Here is an 18,820-nt window from a genome sequence, read left to right on the forward strand (position 1 = left end):
TCATTGATTAAGCAATGCCAGCTTTTTCTGCCTTTTGGTTTCTATGTCAGCGACAGATCAGTTACTATCCTGAAATGCATATTAAACGTTGCAGCCTCAATCAGTCAAGAGCATTACATTGTGTATACTAATTGCCTTCTTGTCATGTCAGCTAAACATGTGACGTGTGAACAAGGAGTTTAGAAGTGTAATCTGAGATTCCCATTTCGTATCCACATTCTGTAGCATTACCTTCTACATCTTGCTTCAGAGCAGCCAGATTCTCAAATTGAAATTTAAGTATGTAAGGACATGAGCTGTGATGTGGAAGGGGGATTTATTTGGGGGTGGTGTCTATTATGGTGACTTACTGAAAGCATTTTACTCCCGTTATAACATGAAAAATTTTGGTTGTGCCACATACCATTAGATATGGTTACATGACCTCTAGAGTTCCTTATGAAAGCATGATAATGACCTCCTTGGGAAATCTCTATACCACACTATGCGAAGGCATAACACTGGACTTTAATGTTATGGGTGTAGGAGCTCAGGAGTTCCTTCAATAAAATTATTTTCCATACAGAACATCTATTTACAGAGCCCACATAGAAAACACAATCCTAGAGTCACAGTGCCCTTGCTGCAACTCCAAATGTAATGTACATGGAGACATTAGAACTTTGTAAAGCAAGAACAGTAACCTCTAGCTGATGCATCTCCTCCAGAAGGAAAAGCAATAAGTGAAGATGTCGCAAGGAATTGAGGCATATGATGAGACCTTGCATCGATACACTTCATTGTCATTTTCTTCAATTGTCAGAAAGACAATGAAAGAGTTGATCAAGAATGTCCCATCCCATCATCGCTAATCTTTATATTCCTGAAGAATGCATTCGGAAGGACAGGGTGCCCATCCCATTTCAATGCGGTTATGTTCATAGCTGCCTTGGATTTTTATGACAGTGGTTAATTTCAGGACCAACTGGCATCTTCCAATCCTCAACCCATAAATCCAACCTGGATGTCACTGATGTCATTTTCTTAAGAGCACAGCTCTTCATATCTTTTCCCCATGACGATGAGAACCAAGAAACATTTGGCCACTGGGCTTCCCATCATCACTGGCTTCTTCCAGGTGCAGGACAGTATAGACAATATTCATTTTGGTTTGAAAGAAACTTATCACCAAGCTGCAGTGTTTGTCAATAGAAAAGGCTTCCTCTCCATTATTGTTCAAATTACATGTGACAATTAATGTCAGATTCTGGAGATCTGCAGCAGATAGCTTTGGAGCTGCCATGACTCTAACATACTGGGGAACTCTCAGGTTCCTGCCTCATTTCAAGGTCCTCAGACCATACAGGGATGCCTGCTGGGTGACCAGGGATCTCCAAACATGGCTGCTGGTACCTTTATGAAGACGACCTACTGATGCAGAACAAGCATACAAGGCTGCTCACACTTCTACCAGTGGAACAGGCTGCAAGGCTCCTTAAGGTGAGATTTTGATGCCTGGATTTCTCTGGAAGGACTTTTCGGTATAGCTGGAAAGGGTGTGTAAGTCTCTGTAGGATACTATGCCCTTCAAAACCGAAATCAAAAAAGGGAGAATGTCCTGAACACAAAGGAAGTGCGAGAATTACAGCGATCCTTCAAGCGTGAAGTTGAGCAGAGGATCAGGATGTTGACCAGAAGAAGCATCCAAGAAGCTAATGCAGAGCATGAGAAGCCGGAGAGAACCAAATTGCAAACTGCCGCCAGGATAAGTGAGCTGAGTTTGGATTAATGTTCCCTCCAAGGAGCCATTACAAGGGTCCACGTACAGTGAGCAATGTGCTGATGACATTCATAGCATTGACTTTTCCAGTTTCGGAAGTTATTACCGCTCATGGACTTCAGAGGTCAACACAAAAGAAATTTAGTGGGAATGTTTGTTTGGAATTTAGCTAATTTGAAATTATTATACGATTTGGCAAGCAATCCGCACTTAGTGCAAAATACATGAAACCTCGTTATTTCTACATCCTTTATCTTTAGTATGGTTTTAAAGTATCTACACCTAACATGACCATTAGGAAAAAAGTAGCATTGGGACAGTTCACTAGTGTCACTTGGAGCTAAGTTTAGGTTGTTTCGAAGGCATCCCTCAGTATATTATATCTGAGTGTTATGTAGTGAAGTCCCTCATGACAGCCAGCAGGTTGAAAAAAATTCTGAGGTCTTCTGTTGAGTCTTGCATCATTGTTAAAACTGCAATGTTTCAGAGTGCACAGGCTGTTAAGTTGCTTTGAAATGCATCAGCATCCTTTGGGATAACATTGACCTTGTAAAAGGCAGAGCTTTTTTTCGTAATAGGAGAGAGAGGATATGTGACCTGCATATTGTAAACCTTGAAGTCTTGAATGGTAGTTCTCTTCCTTGAAAAGCTGATACATGAAAAGAAGCTGTCCCTCCAGAGATGTGTGAAATCATCACTGATTCTGTACCCTCACTTAAAGTAGGTGTAAAAATACAATGACATGCAAGCCAGGCCCTAGCACATACCCCACACATTGTGCAGAGCTTCTATTGTTCATGGTATTGTCCACATTCAAGAGCGAAACCTTGGCTGCTATCTGCAGTCAAAGGGTCCATTGTTTTGTGAGAGACAATTAATACATGGCGGTTATAACTTATATCATCCTTGGGATGTCTGAAAAATTGTACTGTAGATATTTTAGTAGCGCAAGTGCAAATATATTTACAGAAATGAAAAATTATAGTACAGTTTCACCCATGGTACCAGTTTCCAATCAGTATGTCTTCTTTTTCTTCCATCTCCACTCCATCTCAGTGTAGTCCTGACTTCAATAGCTGGGGTGAAAGGAATCTACTATGCGGTTAGCCCTGTTGAATTGGAAGAATTATACTGTTGTCCCCTGCTACCTTTGGGCCTAAGGGCCCAGACCTGCTGAGATTATCCAGCCCAGATTCAGGTTCACCCTCCTTGTACTCCTGAAGACTTTGGGATATGAACATACAAACAAGGGACAAGAGTAGGCCACTCAGCCTTTTGAGCCTGCTCTGCCATTCAATAGAATGATGACTGATCTGATTTTAACCTCATCTCTACACTCTTGCCTATCCCTGATAATCATTCACACCCTTGGTAATCAAGAATCTGTCTACCTCTGCCTTAAGAATATCTTAAGATTCTGCATCCACTGCCTTTTGAGGAAGGGAATTTCAAAGACACTTGACCTGTTGGGAGATGTTTCCTTTTCTCTGCATTAAATGCTTTACCCCTTCTTTTTAAACTATGACCCTTTGTTCCTACAAGAGGAAATGCCCTTTCCATATCTACTGGATGAAGTGCCCTCAGGATCTTGTATGTTTAATTTCAGTCACCACTGACTCTTCTAAACACCTGTAGATACAGGCCCAGCCTGTCTAGCTATTCCTCCGAACCAATCCACTTATTCCAGGCAGGATTACAGGCAGGTGGAGAGGTCAAGCATCTCAGGGGAAATCCAAGGAACAGCTTCTAGAATGCCTATCTGTCACTGTCTCTCCCAAAGGGCTGCCTACTGAAAGAAAGGGCGCCTGCAATGAGATGAAGTTCCCTTGTCCCCCGTTACCTTGGAATGGAGGCTGAGAACCCATGGTTAAAGCAATGGAGTGCAAGTCCGTGTGCATACCAAGCAGCATTGAATATTCTGCTGGTCCTTGGCATCCATAATGGTCGCCAATTCACCATGGAGACAGTTAGGTGTACACTTGGCAGAGTCAGCATTGTACAGAGAACATTGATTGACTCCTCTATCCTTTGTTAGAGGCATGCAGTAATTTGGAACAAAGTTTTCTGATGTTCCTGTAGATTGACCGTCATTATTGGCCGAGGATAAGGCCCATCTTCTGCCTGGAATGGAGCAGTTGCCTGGTCTCTGACAGTCCTCTAAGTGTCAGAGACCTGGAGTGTTTCCTTCTCAAGCAGCTGCAGATCCCTGTTATTGATGTGCTCACTAGATTGTGTTCCCAAATCTATTGTAGAAAGAATATCTTTTTGAGTTTCCGGAGGAGCAGGTGAGCACCTTTACCAGTGCTTTCTCTGAAAATTCACACATTTCCTCTTCTGAGCTGAAAGAGGAGCTGAGGGTCTCCTATGCTGGCCTTATTTAGAAGTTCATTGGGTGTTGCTAGTACCTGCAAAAAAAATTGGGTAATTACTGTCACCACATCACAGGCTTAGATCTCTTGTCTGGCTGTGGGTCACTTTTGCCTGCAGTGAGATAAAGGGATAGCTTGAGTATGAAAGTGGATGCAAGAGCTGGAAGTTAAATATGGCATCAGAGGTGAGTAAGCCAGAAGAATTCACCAGTGGCAAGCACTACTAACCCTCCAGTCACAAGTTCCCTGAGAAGTTTTCCCAACAGCTTAGTTGCATAATTCTTGGAGATTGCATGAGAAAATTTGTGCAGAACCATGAATGTCAGAGCATGATGAAATTCACTTGCCACCATATTCTAAATCGAGAGTGTGGTGCTGGAAAAGCACAGTAGGTCAGGAAGCATCCGAGGAGCAGGAGAATTAACGTTTCGGGCATATATGCTGCTTGACCTGCTGTGCTTTTCCAACAGCACACTCTCGACCCTGAGCTCTAGCATCTGAAATCCTCACTTTCTCCTACCATATTCTACCTGCCTATATAAAAAAAAAATTCAGCCCCATGTACTGGAAACTGATACCTCACCCAAGCGACCAGCTTTGATGTGTGAATGTACACGAAATATGAAGTTTATACATTTTGAACCTCTTGTTATCTGATGGTTAGCTTGGTGTTACAGAATTACTTTTTGTGTATTCTCTTTACTACACAATAAAATCTTTGGAAGTCAGTTTCCAAACGGATGTATTAAAGAGAAAGAAAATTTGAAATTGACAAAATGAAAATAAAAGAACCTTGAAAGTGCTAATTGCTTGCAATTAAATATTAAAAGGGTTATTCATATGAAATTCATTCCCAATAAATTACCTTGTACCAAATATTTAGAATTTTCATTTTGAAAACAATTTGGGAGATTTATTTGCAGTCTTTGGCATTTGTACTACCTTACCTTTCAAGACTAAACTCCATCTACCTTTGGCAGATAGAGTTTTAACGTGGTTAAGTATGAGATCGTGCATTTGGGTCAAAAAAATGGGAAGGCGACCTATTATTCTTAAGGGGGAGAGACTTCAGAATGTTCCACTGCAGTGGGATCAAGGTGTATTTGTTCATGAGTTGCAGAAAACTAGCAAATGGAGTGTTGGCTTTCACAGCTGAACGAATAGAATATAAAGGTAAGAAGGTATTGTTGCAATTATGCACGGTATTCATGAGACTCCACCTGGAGTATTGTGCACAATTTTGGTCCCTTTATTTGAGGAAAGACATAGTGGCATTGGAGGCAGTTCAGAGGAGGTTCACTAGATTGATCCCAGAGATGAGGTGTTTGCCGAATGAAGAAAGATAGAACAGTTTACACTTATATTTTCTGGAATTTAGAAGAATGAGGGGAGATCAAATTGAGGTATTCCAAATATAAAAGGTGTGGATTAAAAAAAGATGGGAGCAAATGCTTCCTTTTGTGGGGCATTCTAGGACAAGAGGTTATTGTCTTAGGATAAGGGGTAGCAAATTTAAAACAGTTGAGGAAAAACTACTTCTTACAAAAAGTTGTGAATCTGCGGAATTCACGACCCCAAAGTATGGTAGATGCTGGGACAGTGAGTAAATTTAAGGAGGAGTTAAACAGATTTTTAATTGATAACGGGTTGAAGGGATGTGTAGAGATGGCAGGAAAATGGGGTTGAGGAGCATATCAGCCATGATTGAATGGTAGAGCAGACTCGATGGGCTGAATGGCCTAACTCTGCTTCTATATCTTACAAATTTATAAAAGCAGAAAACCCTTATAAAAGCAGAAAACCCTTCACAAATCTAGAAATTAATGTTATTATGTGACTGCATAACCAAATAAAGAAGTTGGTGAGAATGGATTAGGAGCCTTTGACAATCAAAAAATAGACCTCAAGAAAGACTCAAGTCAAATCCTAGAAAAAGTGTTTTGGCTCCTGCACCCCAATCCCTACAAGTTGTTTTAAGAAAGTAAGCAAATTACAAACAAATCTAAATTAATGTTAATTTGTGGCTAAACTTGGGTACTTGTACAAGAAGGGCTAAAAAAAGTTCTTAATTTTTTTGAAATTTTGTTGACAGAATGGTGCAGAAAAGATTCCATCATACAAGTTTTTACCTTTAATGTACCAGCTAGCTGCTCGAATGGGAACAAAGATGCCAGGAGGGCAAAGGTTTCATGAAGTGTTAAACAAGGTATTCTATTTTGAATGACAGTAACATATTGTAATTATGGTGTAGAAAAATGTTAGATTTTTTTGTAAAGATTATTCTCTCCATCAAATGGATCCATTTTTTAACAGAATCCTAAATGGTTAGATCTTCGATGAACCTGACCAGGACTGTCCTCCAGTGAGAACTTGGTGTTATGGACCGGTCCAAACCCCTTCAAAATATATTAAGAAGATAGCCTAGACCTTAATTTTTTTCTTATTTTAAAGTTAAGAGTTAGGTGTTGTGTTCCAGATCCAATTCAATTGTTAAACTACTTGACTTTAAGCAAACACACTTTCTTTATACATTGCAATTAAAATACAGACAAAATAAACTAAATGAATAAAAATTGACTTAACTATAACTATTGCACTGTTTAACTATACATATATTAACCACCACTAATTAACTGTTCCAATATTATAACGTTCCTGTAGGAGTGAACTCCTGACCAGGGACAAGGGCTCAGGAGGCAGCAGAATTCCAACACATGGCAGTTTATTCAAGCAGTAACCAGATCATGCAGGGAGAGGCTGGAAACCTTTCCCGAATCTGACCTTGATGTGAGGGCTGAATTACTTCCTTAGACTTTGGCTCAGATCAGAAGAGAGGTCAATGACTCTGATTTTCCCAGTGGGATCCAGCATTTTTATACATTTTGAGTTATAGTAATCACATACAACATGGTCACTGTGCATCCAATCCTGTGAAACAGCCCTAGGTTCTATGACCTCATGCTATTTACCAGACATTATAATCACCAGGCCTTGAGATCTTACAGTGCATCCCATAAATTCACATTCCAAAGTTAATGATTATAGACTTGCTTATCATGAAGGACAGCTCGAACTGTGTTATTCATTGTATTCATTGGTATCCCTATGAAATTCTGTTACTCATCATATATTTTCCACTATCTTACTCACATGAGGTACAAAATCAAGTTAGTTCTTACTAATTAGTATAAAATTCAATAGACAATAGGTGCAGGAGTAGGCCATTCAGCCCTTCGAGCCTGCACCGCCATTCAATATAATCATGGCTGATCATTCCTAATCAGTATCCTGTTCCTGCCTTATCTCCATAACCCTTGATTCCACTATCTTTGAGAGCTCTATCCAACTCCTTCTTAAATGAATCCAGAGACTGGGCCTCCACTGCCCTCTGGGGTAGAGCATTCCACACAGCCACCACTCTCTGGGTGAAGAAGTTTCTCCTGAGCTCTGTCCTAAATGGTCTACCCCGTATTTTTAAGCTGTGTCCTCTGGTTCGGCACTCACCCATCAGTGGAAATATGTTTCCTACTGCCAGAGTGTCCAATCCTTTCATAATCTTATACGTCTCAATCAGATCCCCTCTCAATCTTCGAAACTCAAGGGTATACAAGCCCAGTCGCTTCAGTCTTTCAGTGTAAGGTAATCCTGCCATTCCAAGAATTGACCTCGTCAATTCATAATATTAGTTCTACTGTAAAGTTAATTATATGTAAGGTATTATGTTTACCTCTACTGTTAGCATTTTTTAGCTAATGAATTATGAGCAATTTGTTTCTTACTGGGTGTACTAGGCACCTCTTTCTTCATCCTCATTTGTATCAGGCCATGTCCTCTGTCTATTGGTCTTCTCTGCCTTTGGTTCATTTCTTCCCTTTAATGATAATGGAACTGCTTTACTATCTGAGACTGGTTAACTTTCATATTTTTATTTGAATCTTTTTCTTTGTGAATTTTGTATTTTTGTGTAGATGAGTATCTATAAATACTTTGAAATCTATCTCTGTGGTTATCTGAAGAATCTTTAACTAGAACCTATTCTTAATATTGTAAGTAGTTCAAGGAAAATAATTAATTACTGTGAAATGTTCTCATTTGTTGTTTTGCAGGTGCACTATAACTCATGCTAGTCACATACTATCTTCTCGGATGAGATTTACTGTCCCTACTCTGATTAACTCTTTTCACCTGATGAAATAGCATTTTATTCATTGATAAGACTGAAACTCGATTACATTCACAACTTAATGAACTTACTTGATATATTTACGAGTCATAATTCTAGCCTTGTCATCTGTTATTGTGTGATCTTAATTTCTATTTAGTGTTTGATACAAATTTTAGGCTGTCTGTTCTTAGAAATTTCCCATCAAATTGTCTGCAACAGACCTTTGTAGCTGCTGTTTGTGTGGAACTCCCTGTTACCTTGAGATAACTCCCTTCTCAAAGTTACTATTGTGCCAACTTATGACCTCATTTACGTGCTGGATCAGGCTTTTAATTTTTTTTATCTACTGTTAGCCATTTTGTGTCTGTCAGTTATAGGTAGCCCTAACAATCCCATAAACACACCCTTGGAAAGGCAAATTTAGTAAAATATATTATCTCGTGCAATTCTAGCTACAGGAAGAGAACTCCAGCTTTTAGGTGTAATAGAGAGAGAAATAAGAGATTCTGCATCCACCTTGAAGACCCCAGCAACTGCAGAAAGTTGCTAAAACTAAAAATCCTGGCTTTCTGGGAACTTGACCCCACCAACTCAGTTTTTATTGTTCCAACTTTTTTTTTAAATCAAAGGCCTCACAAGCTGTTTACATTATTGGCTTTGAGCAGCCCGCTTGCTCATCACCTCGATTTCCATGTTTCTTCATTTTAAAAAAAAGGATAAAATGCAGCCCTTAAAGCCATCATCACATTGGTATACTTTATTTCTTGAAGTGGTATTTTTCACTGTTGATTTATCCATTTGATCCTTTCTAAACAATGAATACCGCACAGTACACAAGATTTCAGGATTGTCTCCTCCCTCCTACTCCTCAAGGTCAGCTTTTTAGTTTACATTATGTTTAGGGCCTTCTCTGGTCCTTTCTATGTACTTGTATAAATAAGGGGCTATACAAGCCACTATAGTACCATCTTCGTAATGTCAACATGAAAGCTGAATCAAGAGACCTGAAATTTCCGTAGACTGACTGTATATATTTTCCAGAGAATAAAAAAATATTTCTCTGCTGAGGTGACCTTGTGCAACGCATATCAATTCTTATTAAGTATTTCTGTACTTATTCTATAAAATATCATTTATTGACATGCCAATTGCTTACAATATTGATGTATCGTCTCTTTCCCCTCACAACCTCAGTAGTGGCCACCTCCGTTTGTTACTCTGTTTGTTGAGGGACCCACATTTGGTCCTAGCAGCAGGATCCTTGTAAAATTTCAGTCTCAGTTTCCTTTGTGGTTCCCCATAACTTAACGGCATATGTCCATAATTTTCCTTCTATTAATTATGCAGCTAATTGAAAGAACTTCATTGGATCACCCTCATCACACGCTATTTATTATCTTGGCCTTATCCAATGCAAACAAGGATGACATTCTCGGGAAACCTGAAACGCTAAAGAGAGGAAAACATACAAGAAAGGAGGTGTCCCATCTGGATCAGGTTTGTTAGTAAAACATAATAAATGATCAAAACTAAATGAACTCTTCATAGCAGACTCTGAATCTGTTACTTGTGTTGGGCAAGTCTGTAGTAGTCCAGCCCACTACTAATTGACCACCTGTTTCATTTGGAATCTGGGGTAGCTGTTACAGGGAGCTGGGCTTCCTGCTGTGCCCCAAGTAACCTTGTTGGGCTGTGTAAAACTAATGGACTAAAAATAAACCAAAGAATTGCTCTGTTCTCAAGAAGGGTCACTGGACCTGAAAAATTAACTCTGCTTACTCTCCGCAGATACTGCCAGACTTGTTAATTTTTCTAGTTTCTGTTTTTGTTATTAACAAATGATCTTAACTGGGCAAGACATGAAATTCAAACAAAAAATAATTTGATTTCTGTAGTTTTATTCACACCTTCAAGGTCTCAGTGTTTCATGTCATATGAATTGCTTTTCAAATGAAGATGCTCTTATATAAGTCAACATCGCCACATTTTGTGTGACATTTTCCCACACATAGAAGAAATTACTAGTTGATCTACTTTCGTAATATTGGTTGATATGGTAATATTTGAGGAGAAAGTGAGGTCTGCAGATGCTGGAGATCAGAGCTGGAAATGTGTTGCTGGAAAAGCGCAGCAGGTCAGGCAGCATCCAGGGAACAGGAGAATCGACGTTTCGGGCATAAGCCCTTCTTCAGGTAATATTTGATACAGGCATGGTTACTAGGATGAATTTCCCCATTTTTCTTTGAATAGTATTACTCATTTAAGTTTATTGTCTTCTCTGACAACTTATACTTGAAACAATGCAGAACTCTCTCAGTATTACACTGAAGTGACATCTTAGATCACCCTGCTCAAGTCTTGAAATGGGGCTTGATCTCAGGACTCTGACTCTGAAGGTCTGACCTGATAGGCTATGCCACCTTAGCAGGTTAAACTCCAGCAGACCTCTTGCATATTTAACTTCTGTCTGCCTGTGTCTTAGTTGACTGGACTAGAGTGAGAAAGATGTATTCCAATGCAGTGAAAATCTTTGTTGGGCCAACAGAAACTTGGTTTGAAATGCCTGGAGTATGCTTATGGGTTTTCAAGTTTCAGGTCTTCATATTTGCAAGGACACTGTTATTTCGTTGGTTGGGAGTTTATAATGATAAGAGAGTATAGATTTTGGCTGTCCAGAAAATTTTGATTGATCAGTTTAGTGGGTGGGCCTGTTGATAGGTTTTATTTGTTGGTTGGTCCCTGGTTCTGGCAAAAGTATGTGGAGCGCACAGAAGACCAGACCATGATACACATCTGACTACTAGCACATGGCAGCAATTGAGTGGTGGGATCATGTGAGCCAATAATGAAGTACCTCTGGTTGGAGAAGTTGCTTCCGTAAGGGGCGGCGTGATGGCTCAGTGGTTAGCACTGCTCCTCACAGCGCCAATGACCCGGGTTCGACTCCAGCCTCATGCGACTATCTGTGTGGAGTTTGCACATTCTCCCTGTGTCTGCATGGGTTTCCTCAGGTGCTCTGGTTTACTCCCACAGTCCAAAGATGTGCAGGTTAGGTGCATTAGTCAGAGGGAAATGGGTCTGAATGGATTACTCTTTGGAGGATCGGTGTGGACTTGTTGGGCCAAATAGCCTGTTTCTATACTGTAGGGAATCTAATCTAATTTAAGGGATTGATGGAAGGGGTGAATATGATAGTGAAACTGATAAATTATGTTTAAAAAGTGTGGAGGTTATGTGATCGTTTGTAAGATATTCCTTTGCTAAAAAATAGAATTTATTAAATTTGAATTAAAAGCTTTTGAACAGCTGTCAAGTGACTTAAAGTCTGTTAGTGTTGATTCTGGTTATTCACACTATATTGATTCTGTGGAGATAGATGATGTTTTATAGTATAAGAATTGGGATGTCATGTTGTGGCTGCTCAGGACATTGGTAAAGCCACTTTTAGAATAATGCTTACAATTTTGGTCACCGTTCTATAGGAAAGATGTTGTAAACTTGAGAGGGTGCAGAAAAGATTTACCAGGATGTTGCCAGGTCGGGACGATTTGAGTTCTAGGGAGATGCTGAAAACGCTGGGGCTGAAGGTCACCTTATAGAAGTTTATAAAACCATGATGGGCATGGATAAGGTAAATAGCCATGGTCTTTTTCCCAGGGTAGCAGAGTTTGAAACTAGAGGGCATAGGTTTCAGATGAGAGAGGAAAGATTTAAAAAGGATCTGAGTGGTAACTTGTTCATGTAGATCATGATGCATGTATGGAACGAACTGCCAGAGGAAGTGACGGAGGCTGGTACAATTACAACATTTAAAAGACATCTGGATGGAGATAAGAATACGAAGAATTTAGAGGGATATGGGCCAAATGATGGCAAATAGGTCAGATTGGGATGTCTGGTCAACACAGGCAGGTCGGAGCAAAGGGTCTGTTTCTGTGTTGTATGATTCTATGACAGCAGTCTACAGCACACGTTTTAGATATTCTAGAGTCTTAATTTCATGTGCATGCCACTGCACTAATCAAGGAAGGAGTGATTAGAATGTTATTATGGAATATGAATCCTAAAGAGTATGAAGTTTTGATTCCTTTATAACCTGTTGAAAGAATAACTAGAAATTGCATATTTAAAGAATTACTGTTGAAATAAATATAATAATTGATTTCAAATGCTTTGAGGTCTCTGCCACAAGTCTATATGTCAGATTAATTTTAAGCCTCTATTCAATTATACTTCACTACAATGTTGCTTTAGGAAAGAATGGATGCTGCGAGCAAGATAATAAATACAATACGAAAATCTAAGGCTAAAATGGTGAAGGATATTGAGAAATTATGTGATGCCTTAATCACTCTTGCAAACATGGATGCCAGTAATTGGAAGACAGAAAGAAGTAAGTATTCAATGAGTAAAAATGATACATTGTTTAATAACCCTTCTTTCAAACTTGGCCAACAAGAATAACTAAAAGCCAACACCAAAAGAAAAGGGGAGGTATTACTGATTTTATGGGTATCCATAAGATTATTGGTGGTTCTTGAAGTGATTTTGTCTTTTTTCATCTTCAGGCTTTTTATGCTTGTCTTCTATTGTCTCTCTCCTGAGCAATTGTTCCGTATAAAAGATGGATGAGCTGTTCTGATCTTATTACCACAAGAGAGAACGTGTAATCCCAGTAGGTGCTCTTAACTGGAAAAGGGCATTTGTAAGACTATTTCAGATTTCCTGTGTTTTAATGTTTGTCAAAGTATGAAGGGAGTTTGAAAGTACAAAAGACACTTAGATAACCATCTCCTTAAAACATTCTGATACTTGGTATAGTCACTCAGACTAATAGAAGGTAGTAAAACCAAACTTAAAGCTTCACTTTGCCGTTGAGTAAATTATTGGTAGCTTTTGCAAAGACCGGCATAGTGTTTTCTGTGTTACCTACTTTCCTACATTCCTATTGTTTCTGAACTATTGACTTTCAGATGTTGAATCACTTCAGTATAATCATGCCCTTTTTGGTTTAATTTGTGCTTTCAAATTACAGAAGCTATTGAAATCCCTTCAACACAACCTATCACTAAATTAAAAGATCTCGATGAAGTTGTTATTCCCACCGTGGAACTCAAGGTAAGCCAGAGATATATCTAATTAGGGATAAGTCTGATCAATGTTCCCTGCTGCACAACAACCTCAAAGTCCAAAACTAGCCTTTAAGTCAACTGACTTAAATGACAACCTCTGGACAACCACACAAAAGGTTTAAAAGGGGTGATAGAGAATGAATCACCCACACCACAACAAAATTAGAGAGAACTTTGGTTCTGGCCCATAACTTATTGAGCTGTAGTCCATATGAGTGCTTCTCGCAACAACACAGTAAGTATTATTAGAACCAAGATTTATTTTAAGGTTTCAAGTTGTTGTATTAAACCATTAGCTATTATTGTTAGGTTTTGCAGTGGCCTGACTGTATGATTAGGAGTGCAGATTTGTTTTCTTCTTCCTCTATTCCTTTATTTTGTCAATACTAGTAACTGTTACTGGTTTTTAACATCAGCTGTATTCAGCTTTGATGTTCAAATCAAAATTGAATTGAACATGGGTCGAAAGTTAGGTGTGTTTTTGGGAAAGGGCTACCGATTCAAATGATCGCTTAGTGAGGGGAGTCAGCAGATGTTTTAAAAGACTTCTGTCGCTGACAAAATCTTGTCTTCACTTTTTCATGCATTTCAGTTCATTAGGTTAGCAGCTAATTATCTGCCAACTTTAACTTGCAAGCCCAGTGAAGGTAGTAGTTTTATCTCTCTTGCTTTAATATTTCCCTCTCAAACTTCACCAAGGATGCACAGCTGCCTCCCAAAAAAAGTTAAGACATGCATTTCATCATGCTAGAAAATATGGGTGTATGCTCACTCCTCAGCATTTGAACTTGCATTCCATCATGATGCACCACCCTACGCTTCATGTTAACTTTTCCTTTTACTTAAGATGTTAGACCTATGATTTTAAGGAATAAAATAATGAAGCCTTCTCCCAAAGTATGTTATATAACGTATTTAAATATTTTGTAGTTAAGTAAAGGAATCTTGTCTGCATCGGATGAGTTTTTCTTGACTTTGTAGCACATTATGGCAGCAGAAAGCTGTTCACGATGTCTTTCAGTTTGAGTACAAGTATCCACTGACGACTTCCTAGTCATATGGGCGAGTGTTTGAACTTCAGAGCAACCTATCTCTTTCTGTTGTTTATTTGGGTTCAGGTTTCAACAGCTCTTTCTCAGCCAATCTGATAATGCATCAGTGCATTTTTAAAACTGCCAGAGCTCCTTTGGTCGAATCTTCGTTATGAATATTTTGTAGCTTTGTAGAAAGATCATGGTGATTACAGGTTTATTTTATTTTCAAGCAGGCTTCGTAACCTTTTCCAATATGGCCATATGGAATAGAGCTTAAAACAGAGATGCAAGTGTTCTATGGGAAAATCACAAATTGTTTTTTCACACACAAGACAATGCTAATATATTTGTGTGAATTTTCAGCGTTAAATTAAAAATTGCTTGAACTTTCTTGTGTATTTTCAGGTTGATCCATCTGGAAAATATGAAAATATGATTACTGTGAAATCATTCAAGTCTCAGTTCCGCTTAGCAGGTGGAGTGAATCTTCCAAAAATTATTGATTGCGTAGGGTCAGATGGGAAAGAGAGAAGGCAACTTGTCAAGGTAATTTATAACGGAGGTAGACAAGAGGTCATCTTTGTCTGATTTAGAATTGTTGGAAAGCTTCAATGTACAAAAGTAAATTGACGTAAACAATAGATGGAGGGAAACTCCCCCATGATAGGTGGGAGTATCAGGAGTGGATTAAACTGGTATATGTGAAATCTATCCACAAATCAATGCGAAGGCACCTACTTCCAATTTAACTGTGGCCAGTTTGGGATTGACTGAGTAATTTCTGACAGGTCAGTAATTAAATATCTAAAATAAATGCTTCATTTGGGATCCATTTACATTAGCTGCTGCAGACTTGCTTCCCAAAGCTTCGGAGACTGTTGCATCCCCTTTCTGAAGACTTGCCCACCCTGCAGCCAGCCATTTCTCAATCTGACCTGCTGCCTTGCTGGAAGCAGTAAATTAAAATTCTGATGAGATTCTGCAATTAAGTTTGACAGGACCAGCATTTCTGGGTTCCTGGCTGCAGATATGGATCCTTGCTATGGTTCTGACAATATCAGAACTGAAGTTTACAGCGATGTCACTTTTTAAAAATTTGTTTATGGTATGTGGCATCAAAGAAAGCACTTACTGCCCATCTCAAAGTGTTCTCTTGAGGGGGTGATAAGTCTTAGATCATAGACAGGTCAGTTTTGATAGAATAGAAGATTATTTTCGCTAAGAGACATCATTGAACCTGACAGTGGTTTCGTGGTCAGCAGTATTTTTATTCCAGATTTATTTAACTAACCGAATTTAAGTTTTCAATGTGCCATGGTGGAATTTGACTTCAAAGCTCTGGGTCACTAGTTCAGCAACATAACACAATACTACCTTTCCCATAAAAATGTTCCATTGTTATACGATAAAACAACATCCAAAGTAAAACCATACGTTGACATCTGTAGGAATCTTTAATGTATTTGAAAGCAAATTCAGATTATTCAGTTCAAGTAGTGAGCTCTGGAATCTAAGCTTCGTGGCCTGGATTTTCCAATAGCCAGACAGTCTTTATTCTAGATTAGAGTGGTGCTGGAAATGCACAGCAGGTCAGGCAGCATCCGAGGACCAGGAAAATCGACATTTCGGGCAGGAGCCCTTCATCAGGAATGAGGCTGGAAGCCTCAGGGGTGGAGAGATAAATGGGAGGGGGTAGGGCTGGGGAGAGGGTAGCTGGGTGTGCAGTCGGTGGATGGAGGAAGGGGTAAAGTTGATCGGTCGGAGAGGAGGGTGGAGCGGATAGGTGGGAAGGAAGATTGACAGGTGGGATAGGACTTGAGGATGGTGCTGAGCTGGAAGTTTGGAACTGGAGTAAAGTGTGGGGAGGGAAAATGAGGAAACTGGTGAAGTCCACATTGATGCCCTGGGGTTGAAGGGTTTCGAGGCGGAAGATCAAGTGTTCTTCTTCTTTTCACTTCTGCCTAATCCTTATTCCAGCCTAGATAGGAGTTGTGCATGCTAACCCAGCGGAATCCCATCGTAGCACACTCTGAAGGAATTGCTCAGCAAATTGAACTTTCCCCTGGTTAATTTATTCCTGGAACTGTCCAAAAATCTTTATGAAATCAGAGACTTTAGAAGGCTCCAATTAAAATAAGTCAAATAGTTACTCAGGAGAAGTTGGACTATTAAATGCAGAGTTAACTCCTGAGTAACTATTAAGGTAACCCCAAACCTAGCAATAGGCCCCTAAGTACACCACCTCCACACCACATACAATCTCCAGAACTTGAGAACTTGGAACTTGGACCCACTGTCCTTTCCCAACCAGTGGAACTAACCCAAAACCCTGCCCTGCCATACCTGACCTGACCCTCAGAATTACACCATGCAACTAGCCCTAAAAGCATTATTCACTGTTTCTTTCATCGTCAGATTTAAATTGCCTGGGATAACTTCCCTGTTTTAGTTTTAAGTTAAAAAACTATTGATAAAACTTCACAAGCATCAGGAGATTAAAAGCAATAGACAGCATAATTCAATAAAAATTGCAATTTGTATGAAATTTTAAAATTGTTTAAAGCAAGTGTTTTGTTTATTCTGATCTACCCCCTGCTTGGTGTATCATCTTACTTATGTTGTGCTGTCTGCCATTTGGCCTTCCTCATGTTGCTTCATATTATATTACAATAGTCTTGAAACCATTATAATGATAATCACAACCTGCTATCCAAAAATAGACAACCTTGTTCTGGATGCTAACTACAATCTTCCACTTAAATGCTGCTCATTAAAGCAATCCCTCTTCAGAAAATTTTGATGCAGACTGATAATTTACAAACTGAAAGGATTTCTTTAATTAAAATGCCGAACACAAGTATCAAAGTGATACAAGATATGGTAGTTGCTATTCCATGGGGAGCAAACTACAAAAGATTTTTGAACAAAAATGTGTTTTGGCAATGTGATGATTGGTAGGAGGCCATTCCCTTGCAAGAGATGAGGTATGGGTCGAGTTTTTCTTTCCCTAAAAGTGGTGGGAAGGGCACATAATCAGATTGGATTGGCATTTCCTATGTCCATACCTCTTCCCAACTCATTGATTTAAGTTCTGGACAGGAAGCTCTGTGAACAACCGGGGAGGGCCATCACCATTTAAACCCCTTAAGGACCCTCTGCCTCCAGCAACAATTTTCATGTCCAAGATGGTAATGGCCTCTCATTGGCTAGCATCTTCTGGTAAGGCAGGATCTTAGTGTCGGGGTTCTAATAGGTGAAAAAGTGGCTTCTTAGTTTGATCTGGCAAGCTTTCTTGTTCCTGCAGGATGGTTAGTCATTCCTGAACATCTAAGCCATGGTACAGACAGCACTAAAACCAGTCCAGGCCATGCTATACTTCTGTATCTCCCTGTAATATCAACATCAGTAATCTAGACTGATTGTTCTTAAAGGAACCCTGCCTAAATTTATTTTTTTCCTCTAGAACTCCCAATGTCAGTTTTAGCACTATTTCTATTGTTCCAGTTTGATTCCTGATTGATGCTGAATTTTAATTTGTATTAGCCTTACATTTCCTATTCCCTAATCTCCTACAGTCATACCATTCAGCTGAGCTCTCCGTTCCTAAAATTCTGAACTGATGCAGATATCTGACCTATTGCACCTTCAGGTACCCAAGCCTCTCACTAAAATAAAGTTCCATCTTTGCTTTGTCTGGAATTGTCACCCACAACCCTCCAGCTCCCTCTCCTTTTAAGACCTCCATAAAATCCATCTCTTTGAACAAGTCTTTGGTTGCCCTTCTAATATCTTTTACTTTGTCTAGGCATCCATTTTCTATTGCATCTCTATAAACAATGTCATGGAATGACTTTCCACATTAAAGATGCTATATATATGTAACATGTTCTATCAGTTGATGAGGTGTAACTTGCTCTGAACCCAAGTCACTTGTACCCTTTTCTGTCTAGGGACGTGATGATCTGCGACAGGACGCTGTAATGCAGCAGGTTTTTCAGATGTGTAATGCACTTCTACAAAAGAATGCAGATACCAGGAAGAGGAAACTGACTATCCGCACATATAAGGTAAATTACAATAGGACACATTACAACAGACAGCACATAAGATGATAAATAATGGTGAATACACCTTAATAATTTCTCCTAAATCTCTCCCATGATTCGACATCTTTTTCTTATTTCTCCAAAAAAAAGTTGAAACATTTTTTGCATATAATTCCAGTTATTGTTGCTTTCACTTCTAATGTCCATCCTTTGCCCATCAAGTCAACCCCTTTCCCTCCAGCTCCTGAGCTTTTATTTCTCATTCTATTCCATATCCTCAATGCCGCCTGTAAGATCACATTGTTGATCAAAGCT

General features: G+C 39.3%; 1 protein-coding gene across 1 annotated transcript in view; it reads left to right on the forward strand.

The window, feature by feature from the left end:
• The window catches only part of atm (ATM serine/threonine kinase), a 167,863-nt gene that overhangs the window by 130,058 nt on the left and 18,985 nt on the right, over positions 1–18,820 (forward strand). The window contains exons 51-56 of the mRNA XM_043691843.2: positions 6,221–6,334; positions 9,641–9,790; positions 12,548–12,686; positions 13,329–13,411; positions 14,865–15,005; positions 18,410–18,526. Of these exons, the coding sequence (XP_043547778.2) occupies positions 6,221–6,334; positions 9,641–9,790; positions 12,548–12,686; positions 13,329–13,411; positions 14,865–15,005; positions 18,410–18,526 (744 nt within the window). The remainder of the gene's footprint in view (positions 1–6,220; positions 6,335–9,640; positions 9,791–12,547; positions 12,687–13,328; positions 13,412–14,864; positions 15,006–18,409; positions 18,527–18,820) is intronic.

Source organism: Chiloscyllium plagiosum, unplaced genomic scaffold (assembly GCF_037043375.1).
Source record: "Chiloscyllium plagiosum isolate Xiang-an unplaced genomic scaffold, Cpla_swu_hap1 HiC_scaffold_6, whole genome shotgun sequence".
NCBI classification, from domain to species: domain Eukaryota; kingdom Metazoa; phylum Chordata; class Chondrichthyes; order Orectolobiformes; family Hemiscylliidae; genus Chiloscyllium; species Chiloscyllium plagiosum.